A 22,109-nucleotide genomic window follows, 5' to 3' on the forward strand; every position below is an offset into this window, starting at 1 on the left:
TACTTGCAGTTCTCAGAGAACTGTTAATATCCACTCTAAAAGGCTGTGCCCTCCTAACCCGTGTATATGAACAGAGGATACCTGTTGCAGTCTGAAATTCAGATACCAACAGAAAAGGAACTGCTAGGATTAAACAGGAAACCTTGGGCCACAGAGGCTGGGGAAAAAAACCATCATCTAAAAGACCAGACAAGACCATTGACACTCATTTCATGTGGATTGTCCTGATCTCCCACAGCAGGAAGTAGAGAGACTTTGCATGATGCTTTCAGATATCTCATTGTTTTCTCCCTCCCTGTGTAAATCCTTATTTTGGGAAAAGCTGACCACCCTTCCCCAGTATAATCTTGCTTACTGGAAATATCAAATCCTTTTTCCCCCAAATGTAAAAACTAGATCCGAGAAATGTAAATCCATTTTTCTTCTTATGTCACCTCGTTACTGGAAATGTTAATAGATTGCGGAATCCCCTGTTTGGAATAACCCTGCCTCCTCACTAACATGGAAGCCCCTGAGACCCTTAAATAGCACTTGCGTGTTCAACAAATCATTCCAGCCTTTGTCCCCATAGCTGGGATCATCGTAGCTTTATTAGACTGTTACAGACACCTTCTGCACATGAGGAGGTTTTGTAACATGACCAACAATTTCCATTTTCTCCATCTGGGTTTGAATACCATGAAAATGAACAGGACAATTAAGGAGAGTGAAGAGAAAAGGAAATTTAGAATCAATAAGCAACAAAAATCAGAAAGGAGAAAGAATGCAAATTAAAACAAAACAAAACAAAAAAACCCCAAAAAAACCCCAAAACAACCCCCCGAAAAAAACCAAAACCAACCAACCAAACAAAAAACATAACAAAAAAACCCATACAGAAAACATAACAAGCTTTCCTCTCACTCTTCCTAGAAAGAGAGTAATCCTAGTTCTGTTCCAGGTGAAACAATATTATCTTGACAGTAGGATTAGAAAAAACAGTGCAAGGACTAGCCAGAGAGAAGGAAAGAATCCACTGGGAGCACACACAGATCAGTAAAGTGATGGTGTTTGCCTGTGTGGGACACACATCTCCTACACAGGACCCTGTTGCAGGATCTTTTTCAATAGAAGCAGAGGTCAAGGCACAAAAGAAGTTCTGAGATACCACTAAGAGCTAAGTGCATGCTCCACTAAATAGAGAATGTTCCCTTCTCCCAATGATGTGGTAAAGATAACACAGCATGTCACCTCTGGGCAGCCTCAGGCTATTGATTTGGTGTCCATGTTAGGGCAGCTGTTGTCTTTGCAGTTTGACATTGACGAAGCTGCCTCTGGGACGCGCACAAGCTATGACTCTCTTCCTCTAGCTTCTCCTTCACTCTCTGGGAAACCGTGAGGAACAGAGTTTTGATCCAGGACGTACTCATTAGATCAGTATCAGAAACACGCATTCTAAATGCATTGAAAGTCATCAAAACAGGCTACTAGCTTCAGCAAAGGCCCTGAGATAGCAAATACAAGTGAAGGTCAGATGGGGAAGCAGACAAAAAATGCTCCTCCTGCTAATTGTCATTCTAATGGCACTGGTATATCCAAAGCCAAACTTCAGATTCTGGTACAATTTCAGCTCCGTGTGAGCAGGATGCCCAACAGAGAACACTTGCCACTATCTCCCAAACCTTGAATTCTCATGGAGCCATTGTCCCCTTTGCACCATCTGCAGCTCTGGTGGAAGACCACAGTTAGGACAGAAAGGGGAATCGCACTGGTGTCTTGGGTAATGATCAGGAGAGATGGGGCTCACATCAATGGGTAGGGGAGAACTTCTGCTTTCATTCTTTCAGTATGTGTACATTGTTCATGAAAAATTCTTATCAGAGAATGCAGCAAATTTCTTTCTCTTGTGCATATGTTTCTTACTAGCAGGATTCCTTCAAGCTGAGCATAGACAACGTGTCTCAGTCCTGATATACTGACTATCTTAGCATATATTAAGTGCTCATCATTTTAGCAGCTAAGCAGTGTCACGTCCCATTTAGCACATACACAGCATTTTATAGAGCAGAGTACTGTAGAAATCCTTTTCCCTTAGGTTTTTCTACACGCTCATTGCAGTGATATGCATCGGACCACTTAAAGCAAAACAGATTTAGTTAATTAACTCTAAGGGACTGAGTGATTCCCTGACTGGAAGTCATAAGAACTGGTTTTGATATTATGAGTACCATTGATTAACTCTCAGATGCTGGACAATCACTTCATCTTTCTATGCTTCATTTTTCCCTGTGCAAAATGTAGAGAAATAAAATTTGTTTTCTTTGGTGAAGTGCTTTTGAGAGCTGTGAATGAAAAGAGTTATGCATCATCAATGAATCATCAAATAGGCCTGATGGGAGATTTACAGAAATAGCACTTTCCTCGCTGCTTCTGAAAAACTGAGCCACAAACATGTAAAGCAACAAAGGGCCAAATCCTCACTGAGAGGAAGCATTGGAGATGGGATAAAAATTTAGAGTTGTCTGACACTTTGACAGCCACTTGTTCCTCTAGACCAGGCTGGCAAGATAGCATCTTTCTGTCATTTCTGTCCATGACACCAAGTTCTCATCCACTCAACTACTAGACAGCATGTCTTCCCTTCTCCATTGTTTGTTTTTTTTACCTGGCCATCCTGCTCCTCAGATAATGGACACATGCAACCACTTCCAACACCTGACAACTCCTGCAAGCTTCTCTTTCTGGTTGCAGGGATATTCCTGTACACTGGGCCAAATTCGCTATACAACAAACATATGACTATAAACATCCTTCAGAGTACTTTTCAGCCTTACAGATGTTAAACACTGGTGAGTTTTTGCCAAAAGCATTGCCTTGGGAAAAAAATGGAACTGGCATGTTTTCTTTCATTCTAATTATAATTCTCTATCATTATCTAGTTTTATCTTATCCTTTCATTCTACTTAACACCATATAGTTGCAAGTCCCAAAGCTAACACACAAGTTCCACTATTCCGCTGTTCCACTTTGCTCTGTAGCCAGAGCAAAGCAAATAATGTCCACTTGTTAATTGTTTTGATTATTTCAGCATATTTTTATAACTGAGGAATGGAAGTAGACAGAACTGAATTTCCTCAGATTATTTTAGTATTTTTAATAAATATTCTTTAAAAAAATTGTTCTTTGGACTTGATGGTCAGTATTCTTAATTTTGACAATGAATGAGTACGGAGTAGCTAAATAAATTATCTTATTCTTTCTGTTCTACAAGTGATTCAGATAAAAGTACTGCACAGACATTCAGCTATGAAGAAACTTTAAAATTAGATTTCATTGTAAGAGAAGGGTGAGGGAAAAATGACATATGAACATTTACTACCTCTTATTTTGAGGCAGTAAAATTATATTTCCTCATGGTGAAGAAAATTATACTATGGTAAAGAAGAAAATAACAAGGCCTGTTTTGGGATCTGGAGGCTGGGTACGGTGACTTGATGTGTGCCTCAGCTCTCCTCGATAAGCAGTAGGAGAAGGACAGAGTAGCCAGTGGGTAATAACAGCAAGCCTACAGAGGAAGTCAATGGCTTTGACTGCGTTTTGACTGCAGTTTATACTCAAATTAGAGTCAAACCCTAAAACCCATTATTCCTCTACCAAATCAAATTTTTCTTCAGTGCTTCAGGATGCTTTATGTGTTTGGTTCTACTTTTCCATGAGATTATGACTTCTGCTGGTAGCTCACATACAGCCAAAGAGAGACTTCAGTTCAATGTATCTGATAGTCCTTCCTTTGCAATTAAAAGAAAGGAAAAGGTGGTTTCTAGGGATTCATCACTAGCATGAAGATACTATGTCAATCATTCTTATAATATAGAAGGAAAAAACAGTAATGCTGTTTTCCTGTACTGTTCCTACACATTTTTAATCTCTAAAATTTATTGTTGCTTCACTACAAGAGCAATTCTTGCTTTACATCATTAAAAGTCAGAGGGGTTGTAGAACTGGAGGAACATAAGGAACATTTAGGGCTTGCATCTGAAATTATCTCTTCTTGCATTTAATATTGTATAAAACATTAATACAAAGTTGTCAGCCATTACAATTGTGTAAAACAGTTCTTAGTGAATTAAAAAATGAGGTCTTTTTATACAGGTGAAAAATCTCTTGTTAACAACCCCAGATCTTAAATCACAGAGTAATTAGAGTCTGTGTTATGGGTAGACAGCATAAACTTCCTCCCACATTGCTTCCTCTCTCAGTAGTGTGTTTCAATCCCACCTACAGGAGGTGGAAAGGGAAATTTCTGACTTCTAGTCTTCAAGTATTCCTTTCTTTGTTATGCCTAGTAAGGAGTCTACTAACTGCAGTACTATTTTTTCCTTAATTGGAAATTTCACTGAAAACAGCTGTTGTTAGACAATGAATACTACAGAAATTTGTAATGTATTACTTTGGCAGAAAAGTGATGAACAGACAACAGGCAAACTGACAGATAGAATTTAAATTTGTCAGACACTACTAATGCTACTGGTGACAGTGCTACCTCACTTCAAAGTGAAATCAGTGACCTAGCGGTAAAAGAATCTATATGCTGATTTCTGCCCCCTTGTCATCATCAGAGGACCAAACAACTGCATTTACCTGTAGATCAGGACTTCATCATCCGAGCAGTTATACTGCAGCTGATACATTTTTACCCGAGGGGCCGACTTGCTCACTGTCCACTTGACCAAAGCTGAGGTAGTGGTCACATCTGACACCAGGACAGCCCTTTCTGGTGGGCCTTTTGTTTCCCCACGATTTGACTTGGTGGAGCTGGTGATGTCGGAGAGCCTGGATTTCGGGGGAGCTGATCGGCCTGTGCCATTGCTGAGATGGGGAAGCTGAACAATTGAGAGTTCAATTGTTGCAGTGGACTCTCCAGCAGCATTGGCTGCTATGCATGTGAAAGTTCCATAATCCTTGGAGGTGGTGATGAGTATATCTAAGGTGCCATTGTCATAGACAGCCGTCCTCGAAGAGTTTCCGATCAGACGGTCATCAGGGGCTACCCAGTGAATGATGGGAGTGGGATCCCCAATGGCTTTGCATTTCAGCGTAGCAGTTTGCCCTTCTAAAACCAGCAGCTTGTGAGTATGTTGTGTGATAAGAGGAGGCTCACAAACAAATTCTTCTTCCCGTACGTACCAGAAGTACCTTCCCTTTAGACCTGGAGGAGAAGCACAAGTTTCCATATCATCATCTCTGTCAAGTCGCCTTAACCACAGTAGCTCACAGTTGCAATGCAGTGGATTGCCCCCAAAGCTGAGAGACAAAGGTGGAGAAAATGGGGTAACGACTAATGGAATTACTTGAGATCTGGCAAATATAGGGTCAGGGGGGAGCTTCTGCAGTCTGTTGGATGTTAGATCCAATCGGGCCAGTTTCTGAAGATCTGCAAATGTCCCCTCTGTTATATAATCTATCAGGTTGTGATCTAAACTGAGCTGGTGCAAGTTTATCATCTTTCTTATAGATTCCCAGGGAATGCTTCGGAGGTTATTGTAGGAAAGGTCTAAGTCTTCCAATGTCAGCAAAAAATCCTCAAAGGCTTCATCAGAAATGCTGCTTAGCTGGTTGTTGTTTAAAATCAAATGCTGAAGGTTAATTAAACCTCTCAAAATATCCTCTCCAATGTCAGGCAGTCTGTTGCTGTCCAGATGTAAAGACCGAAGGCTCTCCAAGTCGGTGAAAGAGTAGGGCTGTATGTAACTGATGGTGTTTCTGGACAAAGTAAGGTCAACAAGTCCAGACATATTGGCAAAATCTTGTCGGCTGATATTAATAATAAAGTTGCCCCCAAGACGGAGTTCAACAGTCCTTCGATCTATGTCCAGCGGCACAAAAAGGAGACCCTTGGAGGGACACAAAGTCCCCAGTGACTCAGACAGGTTCTGACAGACACAATATTTGGGACAAGCATTGACTGTGACAGCCATTCCAAACACCAGGATGCTGCAGAACAATTTTTCCATTGTAAATCACGCAACAGTACCTGAAAGAAATGAATAGAGATACAAGGAATATCAGCAGTTATGATATAAATAAGTTTCCTCTTATGTTTTACCTAACATCTACCTCCATCAAGACTTTGCAGTGCCTCCTCTCAGGAGTCACACCTAAAGGCATCAGGACTTCAGGATGTGAAGGATAAATGTTATAGAAGCATGTTTCTCCAGGTAAAGTATTTTTTTCTAAAGAAAAAAGAGGTGAGTTTGATTCCAAATCTAAACAGGATAGGAATTGCTAGTCCTTATGCCTTGTAACAGGGTCTCATGACTGCCTATTTTCTAGTTACAGTATTATAATTTTTATTGAGTGGCTAGTAGTGAACAAATCCCATCATCAGATTGCATGGCTTACTAAAAATCCTGAAAGATTTCATTTGGAGTACTGTCTGCTTCTTTGAGGGTAGGAGCTAGAAATATTATGTATAACAATTACTTACTGCTGCAAAATAATGAGGAATTAGTCTTAGGGTTGAAGCAGCTGATTTTATGGATAAAAATAACTGCATTTTTTCCCTGTCAGTAATGTGGTTAATAATGACAATGTAATTATCTGGCCAGTTCTGGGGCAAGTCACTTACCCACCCATAACAAAATTAATGATAGACAGTACAGGAAGAAGAAATTACTTGCATGATTGTCACCTGGATTCACCTGTGCTCAGCCAACCTATGGAAAGGATGACCGCATCCAGCTCCTAAGAGAATGCATCCAGGGGAAATCTGTGCTACATTAGTCTCCTGGCAAGATTTTTGACAACTTTTTCCTCTCAGACTGCAATTCCTCTTGTCATAGTGACAGCGAAGCTCTTGCCTGCCTCCATGGCCCTTCCTTGCATCCTGCCCATTCATCTTTGCACCACTATTTCCCTTTTTTTTCAGCTCTCACACGCTTTTCCAGCTTGAACTGTAAGGTATCTGTCTTTGAAGAATAAACTAAATGTATTTACAGGCTGGCTCACAGGGCCAGTTGTGACTGGGAAAAGTCGCAGCCCTGCTTCGGGTTTGGGAATATCTACTTACACAAGTTTGCTGATATTCTTCCACATGTGCAGGACATGAGTAAACTTGCTTTCTTTCTGTCTCTCCCTTTCACAGACCGTGCTATCAAGAAGGGCTGAGGAATGGGTAGATCATTCATTTCTAACCCTCATTCTCCTTCTGAGTAAAGCAGCAGGGAGACAAAGAGCTATATTTTTGTAAAGGATTCCTCAGGTTTTTTTTATAAGATGGTGTGCTCTAGTCTCCAAGACTCTCACCTGTGGCAGTAGCTACAGGCATAATTCAGCTTGTAGTATTCAACATAGCCATTTTGTCTCTCCTTAACCTACATCCACCACATAAACTTGCATTACTATCCTTGGTCTTTGGTATATGGCATATCCCTTCTCAATCATGCAGTGCTCATAGGTTTAGGATTTTTTTTTGCACTTGTGTTTCAAGAGACATCATGGCACAATGAGAGATAAGACACCCTTGTGTTAATTGATTGCCCCTGTAATGCCTAGTCAGTGTATGCCAGAAAGTCACTAGTGCCTAAGCTAGTTCTGTAACTGCCACACATATGATGGGATAACTCCAATAATTAGTACTACAAGGCCACTCAAACTCATCTGTCACAAAAAACACACTTCCCAAAAAAGTTGCATCATAATTATTTACATTCCATCACACATCTGAAATGACAGTTATGCAGACTTTTTATAATAATTAAAAGAAAATATAAAAGTTATTAAACTCCCAGTAATACACACCAAATACAAAACAAAATCTATCACAAGTAATTTTTAAAAAACTCTTTAAACAGGTCTTGCTCTACTTTCTTGTGAAAGGAATGAAAACTGGGGCCCAGTGTTTGGGACTCTGACCAAAGGTTCCCAATCCCTCCGCTGGGTAAGATGGTTTGGTATCTCCTCTCTAGAATACATGAGATGAGTCAGAAAAAGCATCTGTAGAAATGAAAGATGCTATGAGTACTGAACAATGTACAGTATGATTTTTACGGCAAGGTTTTCTGCATGATGTGATGATAGTAACTATATAACATTATTAGTATTTCATAGGGGAGGAAATGACTACAGCATATGTTTGCTGAACTTTGCAAACAAGATGAAAGCCCACCTCTTGTTGGGCATCCTTTTAGAAAGGATGGTTTGAGAAGAGTAATCGTACCTTCAATAGTAAATAAAAGGTTACTGAACAAAATGTTTGGAGATTAGCAAATGCATTATTGATGCAAATCTGTGGAATACTTAGCAATGAACTATAAATAAGCCTTACATTATTATCAATTGGTAGTTTGCTAACAGGCAATTGGCTTTTTCAATCTTAATTATAATTGTGTTCTGCAGCTTTAATTTAGTGTATTACCCTACCAGCTGAAATGATAAACAAAAAGAAGTTTAAAAGGGGGAGAAATAGATACAGTTAATTAGTAATAAGCCCTTTCATAGCTTCTCCCTCATCTACATTCCCACCCTCTGAATATCTATTCAAAAGTGTGAATGCACACTTACTACAGCAGTGTCTCCTTTAAGTGTCTCAGTTCTCTAACCACGTTTTTTCTGGATGCTGTTAAATATCACAGTGCTTTGGGGAGACAGTCGATTCTGAGCATCAGAGTGAAATGCATTTATGAAAAGAAAAAAAAATGAGGGGCAGAACAGAAGTTAATTACATAAAACAGGGACTGAAGCACTGAGAGGAGGATGTGAAGCAGGAGGCCTAAAAGGCAAAGTAAACCCTGATGGGGAAACCATCTGCGAATGGCTTGAAAGCACATCATCTGCCCGTGTGTGCTTGCACGTGTGCATGAAAAAGACATAGAGTGCAGCATGTGCTTTTACCAGCAAGAGGAAAAAATCAGTAAAAGCCTTACAGGGATGGAAATATCATGGCCACTGTCATTCCAGTAATTGAATACATTTGAAAGTATTAATGTAAATATTGTTTGTTTGCAGAGGAAATGTCTATCCTTTGTGATCTTTTGCTAGCATCATTATTTCAAGCTTCTGAGCCTTGAGTGTTTCTGAAATGTAAACCTGAAGTGAATAGTTTACAACACAATAAAAAAGGTATGAACCCAAAGGACTACTTGTAGGACATTGGAGACAAAAAATTGCACAGAGCTCCTTAAGGAGAACATTGGGGGGTTCCACAGAACAAATAGTTTTCCTTTTTCTCTCTGGAAAGACAAAGCACTTGGGCAGAAGATGAGGTAAGAATTCAGAGAATAATAGAATCGTAAAATGGTTTGGGTTGGAAGGGACCTTAAAGATCAATTAGTTTCAACCTCCCTCCCATGGGCAGGATCACCTTTCACTAGACTAGGCGGCTGAGAGCCCCATCCAACCTGGCCTTGAACATTTTCAGGGGTGATTCCAGGGAATACTACATTTCTTGAGTCTGCACAATTATAATAATATCTTTTAAAATCTAAACCCTCCCACAAAATCAAGGTAATTGCTAGCTGTCAAGGGGGTGGATGTGTAATATTTTTTTTTTCAGTTCTGGTAATTTTGATATAAGACATATTATAAAGTGTCAAGTTAAGGGTCTGTTTTTGCTGACCAGTTTTCTCACCTTGTTCCCAAAATGTCTTGTGACCTGCAACATCAAGAATTTTATAGGCTGCTAATGGCAGTCTTGTGATAAGCTCACCATTCTGATTTACATTTTAAAGGTATCTATCAGCCTGATAAAGTATACTTCTCACAGCAAGTCAGTGAATCTGGAAGAGTTCCTGTCTCAGCCCAAGATGAAAAATAGCCCCTTTAGTCCTCTTAGAACAAGGATTGGTATGAATTAATATGTGCAAGAGCCATAAACCTTGGTGTTTTGTATTCAAATTTTCCTCATAAAGATACAAATTCTGGGATTTGGCATCTCATTTCAGCAATGTCTCCAAGGCATTTTTTAATTCTATATTCATTGAACTTTTCATATAAATTCTAGTAACCTTTGCCTACCACAGCACCAAGTACAAGGTAACCGTCAGAAAAATATGCTGCACCATACAGGCTGGGAAAAAAAGAGACTGAAGAAAAAAAGGAGGGGTGGATGGGTAGTGGCTCTGATTCTACTGTCTTCAAGTACCCTGGGACACAGTTTCCAGGGACTGTACAGGTGAGCTAATATACCTTTCTTCATTTTTTTTTAGGTGCTGTGGAGGAACTGAATTTTCTTTTCTGGGAGCTGCTCTTTTCCTCATTCTTAACGTACTCTTATCTCTGTCTTAAGTGAATTTACATGAATAGGAAACCTAACCCCCAGATACAGAGCTTGACTGCCCTGGAAGTAGTCCTAGATTGGTAGTATTTAGGAAGAGTTAGACTGTAGAGGCAGATGTGTGTACGTGAAGATTTTCATTTTCACAGTGGTTTTGACCCAGAAGAAAAATAATATATTTGTAGCTTCTCTGGCAAAGATGTGGACCCCTGGCTGCTGGACAATATGTCTGTCTAGTGGCTTTAGTTTCCCTAGAGCACTAATATCCTAGAACGTGCTTACATCCTAGGTCCTAGGAAATGCAGCAAGATATGTTAAGTCCAGAAGAAACCAGGTGTAGGCCTGTTAGATCACACCTGACTTTTACTAGCTCTTTGCTTAAATGAAGGCACCATCATAAGCCATTCAGTGTGAAAAAATGTCCAAAATTAGTCAAGCTTCTGAGATTCATTTTGTGAGAAAATAAAACTTAGTGAACACATTCTGTGTACTTCCAAGCATCTGCTTGTCTGGCACTTACCCACAATACATTTGGGACATTTTCATCACTTCAGATCGTCTGAAGTGCAGAAGCCTCAGAAATATTTACTAGTCACACTTTTCAAGAATATAGAATATAGTAAGTTTCATGAAAGCAGAGAAAAGAGTCTTCATTAGCTTTATTAGACTTCTGCAAAGGAAATTATGCATCCTCTTGTTGGGCATCAAAGTATCCACATGGAAGACAGACATTATTAATATCCTGGCTACTGAAAAGACTTTAACTCGAGTTCAGCCTTTTTAGACAAGAGGTAGTCCACTCTGCTATTAAGATGCTCTGAGCTGTACAGTGTCTAATAAGCAGTAAACTCATTCTGCAGTCATAACACAGTTCAGGACTAGGCCAGACAGGGACAGACATCCTTTGGAAGTCAGACTTTCTTCTAGTTTCCACCCAAAGGGTATAGGTGCCACTATATAACTAATCACTAGCCCTTATGTGATCTGGCCACTTGAAGCCTGAACTGTAAAGCCTCCATGCACAGACAGAGAACAGAGCAAAAGAAATATGGGCCTAAAATTACACTTAGCAATTAGCCTAAATTTCTTGTGCTGCAGAAGATGGAAATTTTTATTTTAGAACAATGTTTACCTTCAATGCCAAGGTCAGTTTCACTTGTATCTATCTTAAAGCTTATGGTTCAATTTTTAATTGTTGTGCTGGTAGTAACTAAATTAATATGGCCCTGTAGAATGAATCCAGTAGGCAAGCTTGATTTACTCATTCATTAAATATTGTGGTACTTTAGCTAAGTACCTACATGAAACGCATCATTTCCAAATGAAAAGGTTACATCTCAGAAACATTAGAAACAAGTATTTTGAATGCTTCATTTAATACCTTTCCTAAAGTGGTCTCGTGAAATCTGAACCATCTCACAAACAGGTTTTGTCAACAGGAACTGATACTTATCAGTGTGTAAAACTACTGGCAAAATAGAAAAAAAATATCGAGCTCTACCCATAACTTGTGAATGATACCTTATAACCTTGTAATCATAGCCAGACTTCTGTTGACTGGTGTGATTTTACCTGTGAAAATAGCTGTACTCACATTATTCTAACTTCATTGACTAGAAGCACAGTCTTTAGGTGCCTGATCTGTTGGGACAAAAATCTGGTTATTGATAATTCACAAAATTTACATGTGCAGCCAGTTACTTTTAAGCATACAAAAACAAACTGAAGAGAAAGAGGCCATTTAGAAAACCCAGGTTTTGGGTAGATGTTTTAGTTGTTTGGTAAACAGACACATTTAGCTAACACTACTTGATGTATTCATGTGTACTGTATTTATTTCAGCTCCATGTAATGGCTCTTTTCTTCAGGGGCAAGAAGACACTGTCCCTGAATGGCCTGACCCAGCTGATGACACACTGGTGGGGGGTAAGAAGCCCCAAATCATCTGAGCAGTTACCTGGTAGCTCCCAACCAGTGAAAGAAATAACCTGTCCTCCCAGGCGTGGAGGATGTGTTGCATCAGCAACAGATCTATCTAGTCTGTTTCCTAGAACTTTTCATTGTAGTTACATCTGAAGATGGTGATTTCCCAATGAGAAGGACACGGGAAATGCAGAACACCATTTTCAACAGCACTAAATATAAATGGCTTGGGCTGGCTTTTTTGTCTCCCCCAAACCATCTGAAGGTCCATTCATTTTTGTTTGTTCATTTAACAGTCATCAACATTTATCTTTGTTTCCTGTTTTAATGCTGTGTGCCAATCTTCATCAGATTTTATCTGCAAAATCATGAGTCAGCTAAGCTGAGCCCTTTACTATTTTTAGCCATCCAGTTCATTTATTTATCTGGTTCTTTACAGCAGTCCTATATTTTGCTTTATCAGTACAGTAGAGAAGTTATCAGTTATTCTGTCTCTTACTCATTTTGAGAATTCATAGAGAAGCTGCAAAGGTACTAAACAGTAGCTCTCTCAGAGATATTGCCTATGGCGTGAAACATAAATGTCCATCAACAGATCCTATTGCTATCTGGAAATATAACTGAAGGCCTATTCTCATGATCTGAATCCAAACCTCTCTTGGCTCTGAGCCGTAACAGAAAATCCTCAGGTAACTCTTTATCCCTAGCTTAGTTTAATTCTTATAAAAATCTTCATATATTCTTATTTCCTTCGACATCAAAGGAAAAAAAGATAATTAAAATAGGGATTCTCTTCTTTATCAGGGTTTGTTACTTCTTTTTTTTTTTCAGTTGACCACTTAGCCCTAGAGACACACTCTGTCCATATTCCTTAGGAATTATTATTTGTTTCAAATGCTGACTGCAGTTTTCCCTTCATATACAACTCACATGCAAAGAGACACTGGTAGGAAAACCAAGGCATACATACCAAAAGATCTTTTTTTGATTTTTCTCATATACTTAATTTGGCACATAAAGTGACATGCAAAGATTTCAAGATCCTTTGAAACACACACAAGGCAAATTCGAAGCCCACAAAAAAAAAAAAAAATCCACACTTTTCCCAAATGTCCCAAATTATGACTCCTAAGGATGTTAGCAGGGGCATTTGGTAGTAGAGGTCCCCTCTTACAGGGAATACAATCCCAATATGGTTTGTCATTGTGGTTAGCTCATGATTCAGTAAGAAATCAGCAGAGTTCTGAGAAAGAAATATAAAAACTCTGCTGTGCGATTGCATGACACAACACATGGCCACCACAGTCTCTAAGCTCTTTCATCAACCTGGTAAACCTTTTACTGTAGTTTCTCACTTTTCACTTAGTTTGGATGGGACTAGATGTGTCTAAAAATTTCTTTTTCTAGTAACTCTCACTTTTGATTCACACACAGGAGGACAATTCACAGTTTCTCTGGAAGTCTTAACATACCCATTACTTCTACCATGTGAACAGCAGCTTCTCGAAGTTGTAGACTTCGTTGCATCTGATTATATAGTTACCTATTTCCAACCTGTTGTGTCACTGGATGGGAAAAAGAAAGAATGTATGGACTTTTGGTGGCAGTATCTGTTCTTTCATACCAGGCTCTCAAAGCACCTTAAAAGGGGCAACTTCTACCTCACTTTTATATGTGAGTAAGAAGAGCCATAATCTGCCTCAAACATTTTGCCCAAGATTATTCACCAAGTCCCTCATTGAAAACACAACTCTCACAACTCTCTTACTTTCTCTTTGCACAGTGATGTTCCTGTGCATAAGGCATGTTATTGTACAATTTTTTAATACAAATCTGATGTCATGGACAGCGTTTGCGTAATTACATTGAAAGGAGAGACTGTGGTGCTTGCGTCTCTGGGGAGGAAATCTGGCCTTAATGTGAACATTAGCTCCTGGATTACCTTAGCACTGTCTTATTATGTATGCAGTCTTGGATGAGTTTCACTTAACTTCTCTTTCTCCTCTGTAAGATAAGTATTGACTTCTACCAATCAGTTGTTTGCAACATATCTGGAGACTGTGCGTGTATGTAAAAACAGTTTATGGGTAAGTCTGTTGTCATGGCACAGGAAGGAAGATCACAGATAAGAGACAGCTTGTACAGCCTTTTCCCTAACTCAGTAATTTGTTTTTTATCTTCTCAAGACTGATAGTCAACAGAAGTCGGACGCAGTAGATGTCTGTTCATGGCTGAAGCGACTCTATCCCCTGTGCCCCATTCGCTGCCCCGAGTATCTGCAGCACAGAAGCCCCTGAAAGATATTTCTCCCACTTTCCTGACATCTCACATTCTTCTTTTTCAAAGGCTTAACAATAGCTCAGTCTCACCTTTCACCAGTAGCAAGTTCATATATAGTGGAGTACATTTCTAAATTTCCTGACTGTGAAGGAACCTTGATTAGTACAAATGAGTACACAAGGAAATGGCACCAGGAAAGCAAATGGAAAGTAAACAAAAAGCACCCCTAGTTTACTACTTTATAAAGAACAACAGTACAAGTGTATCATGACATTTCAGTCATGCTAATGAGGCTGAAGGGTTTTGCCCTTTCCAAAGGGCAACACAACTGGTGAAGAGTCCGGGGTACAAATCTTATGAGGAGCAGCTGAGGAAGATAGGGTTGTTTAGCCTGGAGAAAAGGAGTCTCAGGGAACCTTATTGCTCTCTACAACTACCTGAAAGGAGGTTGAGGTGGGAGTTGGTCTTGTCTCTCAAGTATCAAGCAGTAGAACAAGAAGGAATGGGCTCAAGTAGCAACAGATGAGGTTTAGATTGGATATAAGAAAAATTTCTTCACGAAGAGGTTTGTCAAGCACTGGAACACACTGCCCAGGGAATTGGTTAAATCACCATCCCTGGAGGTATTTAAAAGACACGTATATGTGTCACTTAGGAAGAGACAGAAGCGCTGGGTTAATGGTTGAGCTCAGCGATCTTAAAGGTCTTTTCCAACTAAACCATTCTATGATTCCATGAATGTGTTATTTGACAGAATCATAGAATGCTTTGGGTTGGAGGGGACCTTAAAGATTATCTGGTTGTAAGCTTCCTGCCATGAGCAGGGACACCTTCTACTAGACCAGGTTGCTCAAACCCCCATCCAACCCGGCCTTGAACACTACCAGAGTTGGGACATCTACAGCTTCTCTGGGCAACCTGTTCCAGTGCATCATAGTAAAGAACTTCTTCCTCACATCCAATCTAAACCTATTGTTTTTCAGTTTGAAGCCATTCCCCCTTGTTCTATCACAACAGTTCCCGACAAAGAATCCCTCTCTAGCTTCCCCATTGGCCCTCTTCAGATACTGGAAGGCTGCTATGAGGTCTGCACGCAACCTTCTTTGCTCCAGGCTGAACAAACCCAACTCTCTCAGCCTGTCTTTATAGAGGAGGTGCTCTAGTCCTCTTATCAACTTTGTGGCCCTCCCCTGGACTTGCTCCAATAGTTCCACGTCCTTCTTACATTGGGGGCACCAGATTTGTACGCAGTATCCCAGGTGGGGTCTCACAAGAGCAGAGTAGAGGAGGAAAACCACCTTCCTCAACCTGCTCGCCACACTGCTTTTGATGTAGCCCAGGATATGGTTGGCTTTATGAGCTGCAAGCTCAATGTGAGCTTCTCATCGACCTCGGTCTTCTCTGCAGAGATCTTGCTCCAGGAAAGATGGAAAGTCTTCCAGGTTAGAGTAGAGGAAGGTGAGTGGAAGGCAAGATGAGGAAAGCTGATCTTCTGCTACACTTGCTGTGTATATTTATGAGGAAACAAAAGTCATCAATCCCCAGGGCTCTCCATATAGCATCTTTACTGGCACTAAGTCAGCAAAAAAAGAATAAGTCTCTTAAAATTAAAATGAAGGGAAAACATGCGATAAAACAAAATATATAAGACCTGAATATTTCAAATATATATTCTGCTTCACTTCGCGGTTTCTGCTCACCAACTATGCAGAGAATGACAGTCTTATCAGATAAGAGCAGCCAGCTGCTATATGCTGCATTTAAATTTATATTGCAAACAACAGGCTCCATTACCCAAGGATTTTCTTGTTGCATTCCTAATACTGTCTTTCTGCATGCTTTATTGTTCCTCATTTCCTTACATACTCTTTGCCTTCCAGTGTGTACCAACATATCCTGATACTTGTTTCACACATTTTTGGCTTTTTTACTTAATCTGTCTTTGACTAGTTTTCCTTTGCTTTGCCTCTAAACACTTCCTGGTTTTCAAATACCATCTCTAAAGCTGCTGTCTCATACACTCTTTGCTGTTTCTTTTGAGCTTTCTGCTGCACTCCACCCCCGCTCCTTCATCCTCTAATCATTTTATCACTGCAGTTCTTTGATGTGTGAGGCTTCCAGTTCAGGCCCAATTTAATTATGTTTTTCAGAAGACTGACCTCTCTGGTCCCAATTTGTTCAAGACATTTCCTCCATTGATCCCTTTACTGCCTCTTCTAAGGTAGATTCCTGATATTAGAAGCACCCATGTATTAGCACTTAAGGTCAGTTTGCATATATCAGCAGTTAATTGCACTGATTTATTTGTAATAGATACAACACATTCTTCTCTGCCCTTAAGTCTAGATGCATTAACACAAAACCAAGGCAAAATAATTAGAGGTATTCCCATACTACAGCATATGCACTTGTTTCACTATTGATAAGCATTCTTGAAGAATAGATTGCATTTTTCAGTAAATTGCAACACAACCTAGAGGTCTATATATTTATATTTATTTTCTTGACCTGTTATAAAAACAACAACCAACACTATTGGACTTTCCCTGATTAAATTCTCTGGCTATCTTCCACCATTTAGGAAATAATTAGAAAGATGGTTCAAGCTTTGAGGTGGAAAGTCAAATCTGTGCTGTAAAGAAAGAACAAGAGTCCTGTAGAACAACTATGAAACAAAACACACTGTCTTAATGGAACCCAGAATGGGTAAAAGCTAGCTCTGTTTATAAAATACCAGTCTGATATACAGTAAAAACTCCCCTATATTAGTAAACAAACATCTGTGTTCATCAACAGAGGAGTACAAGCTTCCTATTTGCAGTAAAAAATGTTTTGGAAAACTGAAACACAAGGGTTTTTTCCCCAGGATAGGAAAACTGCAATATTTCAGCCAAGAAAAGTGGGAAAAATGTCCATGGTGATTGTTACTGTTGATTGTTTCACAGGATCTGCAATTAGTGGAGACCCTAGATAAGGATGCAGAACTCAGCAACAATAACACAGTAAAGGCACTGTGCCACTGAGCTGCATGTGTTGAGCAAGCATGAGGTGTGGCAAAGGTCTCTCTGAATTAGACTGAGCTAATTAAATACAGCTCTGTGCTTGACAGGATCTACAGAATGCCTCAATCCACTTTGTCCAGTTCTACCCAAGGATGATGTCACATCTAAGTAGACCAGCATGAACACGTTATCCTTGCCTGCTGCCAAAAGCTACCAGCCTGAATAAGATCAGCACAAATGTTACACTTGACCTGACTGAGAAGTGTCAAGGAAACTGAGCCTCTGGATAAAACCAGAGCTGTTTCAGGACCACAGTGTTCATTCCCCAAGGCAGAAGGCTCAAACTGGAATGGCATATCTGTTACTGTGAGACAAAAGATGCTGGCCTCCTGGAGTGAGGTGCTGGCCTGTTAATGTGAGAGCTGCTAAAATCCAGAGTGATCCTGACAGTCCCTCATTACTTCCCATGATCATCTCAAGATGCTGCCTTTCATATTGATGGAAGACTTTTTTTGCATCAGGTGCATTTTTCAGTTTAAATATAGGAGAAAAATACTCTCCCCTCCCTTATGCTACCTGTATATTTACAACCATGTGGTGTGAGAACACAGAAATTCTTCTCAGGAGATGGATCTTCATATAAAAGAAGAGATTAAAATAATAACATAATCATAATCCATAAATAAATAAAAAATAACTCTTTGATTATCACAGGTCTCAGTGATTTTCCCACATATGTTGAAATGACTCAAGAAGCACATCTACTACTGCCACCAAGCAAATCAAAGAGTAACACTGTTCAGATTAAGAAATATTTTATAACACTCCAACCTAACCTGGTTTCCTGATGAAACTTATCTGCTGAATACACACCCAACTCATTTTCCCACTTCTGAGTTTGCTCACAGTAAGTTCTGCAAACATATACATATCCTTGTAATGACTCAAAATGAAAATGGGAAGGAAGTTTCCATCCTGTAGGAACTACTTCCTGCTTGGCATTTTCCCACTTGTGCTGCCTCTTGCCTGTTGACTCCTGGAGGATGTTCTGTATGTCTGAATTCTGGAGACTGATCTGTCCCCTCCTTTTTCTGCACTAAATTTTGAAGTCTTCTTTTTTATAACCTGGTAGTTTTATAAAATGCGAGGAAGGATTTCAAGACACAGACATCTGAGTCACAGACTACTAGAAAAAAGCACCAAACATGGTAAAAAGACCTCCTGTCAATGTGCATCATCATGTGACTGGGAGCTGTGTTACAAGGACATCTCAGTTCTAGTACAGAGGAACTCAGTGGTGCCTGCTGACAGTAAAAATAGGGATGGTAAATACAGCATCTGTGACAGACCCTCTGCAAGGTGCCATTGCCAGGATAGCAGTGAGTGACATTCTTTGCCAAAAAAGCATCAAATGTCTGAGTTGGCTGGAAAACCCTAAACAATCACAACAATGTAACCCCCTCTGAAGGTATTTCTTGATTTCATTCAGACAATCTTGTTTCCTTTATCTCTTTTCCATAGCTTGCTTTTCCTTGCATCTCTGACATGCACTGTAGTATACTCATGATCCCTTTCCTATTTATCAATAACAAGGGTGTGCTGTGGGTGTTAGATGCCAAGGAGTCTCCCATTTCCTTGGTAACAGCAAACAGTTACTAATCCACAGCAAATAAAAGTGAAATGTAATGCAGACACTGAGCTAAGGGTTAGGATGCTTGATCTCCTTTCCTGATAATTTAGTCTGTAATGTCTGTTCAGCTGCTATCCCCCTCTATGCTTTATTTTCCTCAATAACCAAAGAGAAAAATTGTGTTGCCCAGGATACAGTACGGAAACTCAAAACATAATGTTCAATATAAGGGTTTAATAACACTTTGGTGATGACATATTGGGACCTAGAAAAGAGGCAGTACAATAGGAAGTGTTAAATACCCATCAGCATCCATGTAGTTAATTCAGCTGCAAGCCACATTTATGCTGGTGTGTACCACAAGCACAGAGCAGAAGCAGGCAGCAGACACAGCAGTTAATGCACAGAGCAAGACCAGAAATGCTTCTGGGGGCTCTGCAATGGTGGTGACACACAGCAGGGAACACTCTCCAGAACCCATTGCAGCAACTATTCCAAGTACATCAGAGACCTCCCTTCAGACCAATGTTCCGAAGGACAATGCAGCTCTGCACATCTGGGACTGCAGAGGTGCCTCAGACCTCATGGTGGGACTGGGGCTAAATGAGCTCTTTGCCCACAGGTGTATGCTGCTGAAGGGCCTGCCGTCACCAAGTGATGGAGCTGCAGGGGAAGGACAGCAGACTAGACAGCATCAGAAATTATGAGAAAGAGATCAAATGGATCTTTTCCAAGACTCTGCAGGTGCAACAACCTAAAGCCCCAGCTGTGCCAATGAACAGTCAACCATCTGGGAAATAGCTTTGCATAAAAGGACCTGGGAATCCTGGTGGACACTCAGTTGAATGTGCATCTGAAATATGCCTTTGTGGCAAAGAACAGCAACAGCCTTCAGGCAAAGTGTTGCCAGCAAGTTGAGGGAGGCTTTCCTTCCCCTGTACTCAGCACTGATGAGACACTTCTTAATTGCTGGGTCTAATCTTGGCCTCCTCAGGGCAAAAGACATATGGGTATATGGGAGAAAGTTCAGAGAAGGGCCATAAAGATGAATAAGGGGCTGGAGGCACTCTTCTATAGAGACTGAGATAGCTGGGACTGTTCAGCCTTGAAAAGGTTTAGGGGGAATCTTATCAATGTGTACAAATACCTACTGAGAGGGAATAAATAAGATGGAACCAGAGTCTTCTCAGTTGTTTCCAGTGACAGGACAAGAGGAAATAGGCACAAATTAAAATACAGTAAATATCACTTAAACAAAAGAAAATACTTTTTTTTACCATGAGGGTAGTGAAACACCAAAATGGATTTCCTGGAGAAGTAAAGGAGTCTCCATCCTAGGATATGTTCAAATCCTGACTGAACATGGCCCTGGCCAACCTGTCTTACCTGACCCTGCTTTGAGCAGGCAGGTGGACTTAATGATCTCCCAAAGTGTCTTCCAAACTCAAATATTCTGTGGTGTAGATGGGTTGCATATTTTTATGTTACTTATCTGAAGGGTATTCTTGATCTCAGTGCAGAGGTAAAACAGCTTCTGCCCTTGCACTGTCTACAACACTACCTCTCCTGCAACTTTGAGCATAATGAAGCCAAGTAACCAGTGATTTCTGCAATAATGAATTCTATTCACAAGGAAATTAATTTCTAATGAAGATGATTCTGTCAAATTGGCTCTTATTATAGCAAATACCTCTTTCCAGACCACAAGCAAATGATTTCCCTCATCCATCACACTTTGCAGTCTTGGCTTAGGTACCATGCATTGCTGAGAACAGTCAACATTCATGGATCAATATTCCATATACAAAGCGGGGTCAGATTGGACTGGTTGATAAATTATGGAAAACCCATTGCTAGAAATCAATCCTTTGTTAAAATGACTGAAAATGATTGCAACTGAATGATGATTAGGGAAGCAAGGATCTCAGACTTCCCCTTTCAAGATTATTACCCACTTAAATCAACTGAAATTACAATTTTTTTTTACTTTTCCCCCCCCCCCCAGTTTTTTCAGGTAAATTGTGGCAGCAATTGAAGTCATCGAGTCACTTTTTCCTATGCCTATAGTAGAAAGTGGGGGGATGGATCAAGGCAAGGAAACTTGAGCTCATCACTCTAAGTAGAGAAACTGAGAACACTGATAAAATAGGCTTTGCTATGACACAGAAACAAAAGAAAGGTAGGCAGTTCAATCTCTCTGGCTTGTCCTGGCTTTCTGTCTTTCCTGGCTTGATGGTACTGCGCAGCAATGTACCTTGTCCAAACATGCGAATTTTCTCTGGTAAAAGGTGAAGACTAAAGATCCTTTGGAATAGTGCATTTTAATGTCTTCCCAAAAAAGTGTTGAATATGGTTATAAATACAATCTAAGGAATTAAAAAAATTAAAGAAAAACTCCATCCCCAGAAATATAGATGTATGTCTGTCACCATGTAAAGAGCCTCAGAATACAGGGGTGACACAAACAAGGTCAGAAAACAGACTGAACTTAGCATAATATGGAAATATTTCCCTCAAGTGTCATATCTTCCATTAGACCAAAGTTCATGCTGAAGAATATGGTGAGATACTACAATGAAAAATGATAGAGGAGAGCCACAGGGAAAACATGCAAACAGGAAGGCACACCCTAAATAAGTGATGGAGCTCCTAGGAACACCTGTGAATTACTTCACTACCCCCCAGTACATAATGCCCTGATAGCAAAGCAAATTTTGTTTCTACCTGTGGAACAGGGTATATCATCGCTGCAGTGACATGCAAGCCCAAAATATTTACAGCATGTTTCATCTCAAATACAGAAAGCTTTCATCTTTGTGTCAAATACAGCCAAAATAATCCCTCTGTCAAACTGTTCATAACCTGACAACCACTGCTGTTTTGTTAAAGCATGAAAGAAACCTAACTTCTCTTGATAAAAAGTGTCTACTGCTGAGAAGCCTTCAGTTTCTAGGATTTCGCCACCCTTAAAATCCATTAAAAGTGTGAGTTACTCCTTTACCATCACGAGTAAGGAAGCAGC

General features: G+C 40.0%; 1 protein-coding gene across 5 annotated transcripts in view; it reads right to left on the bottom strand.

The window, feature by feature from the left end:
• Nucleotides 1-22,109, bottom strand: part of LRFN2 (leucine rich repeat and fibronectin type III domain containing 2) — a 158,090-nt gene that overhangs the window by 34,404 nt on the left and 101,577 nt on the right. For all 5 annotated transcript variants that reach the window (XM_051782883.1, XM_051782882.1, XM_051782881.1 and 2 more), the window contains one exon: nt 4,621-6,013. In XM_051782883.1, coding sequence (XP_051638843.1) covers nt 4,621-5,993 — 1,373 coding nt within the window. In that variant the 5' untranslated portion in view covers nt 5,994-6,013. The remainder of the gene's footprint in view (nt 1-4,620; nt 6,014-22,109) is intronic.

Source organism: Manacus candei, unplaced genomic scaffold (genome assembly GCF_025592945.1).
Source record: "Manacus candei isolate 608988 ecotype Guabito, Panama unplaced genomic scaffold, ASM2559294v1 h1tg000017l, whole genome shotgun sequence".
NCBI classification, from domain to species: domain Eukaryota; kingdom Metazoa; phylum Chordata; class Aves; order Passeriformes; family Pipridae; genus Manacus; species Manacus candei.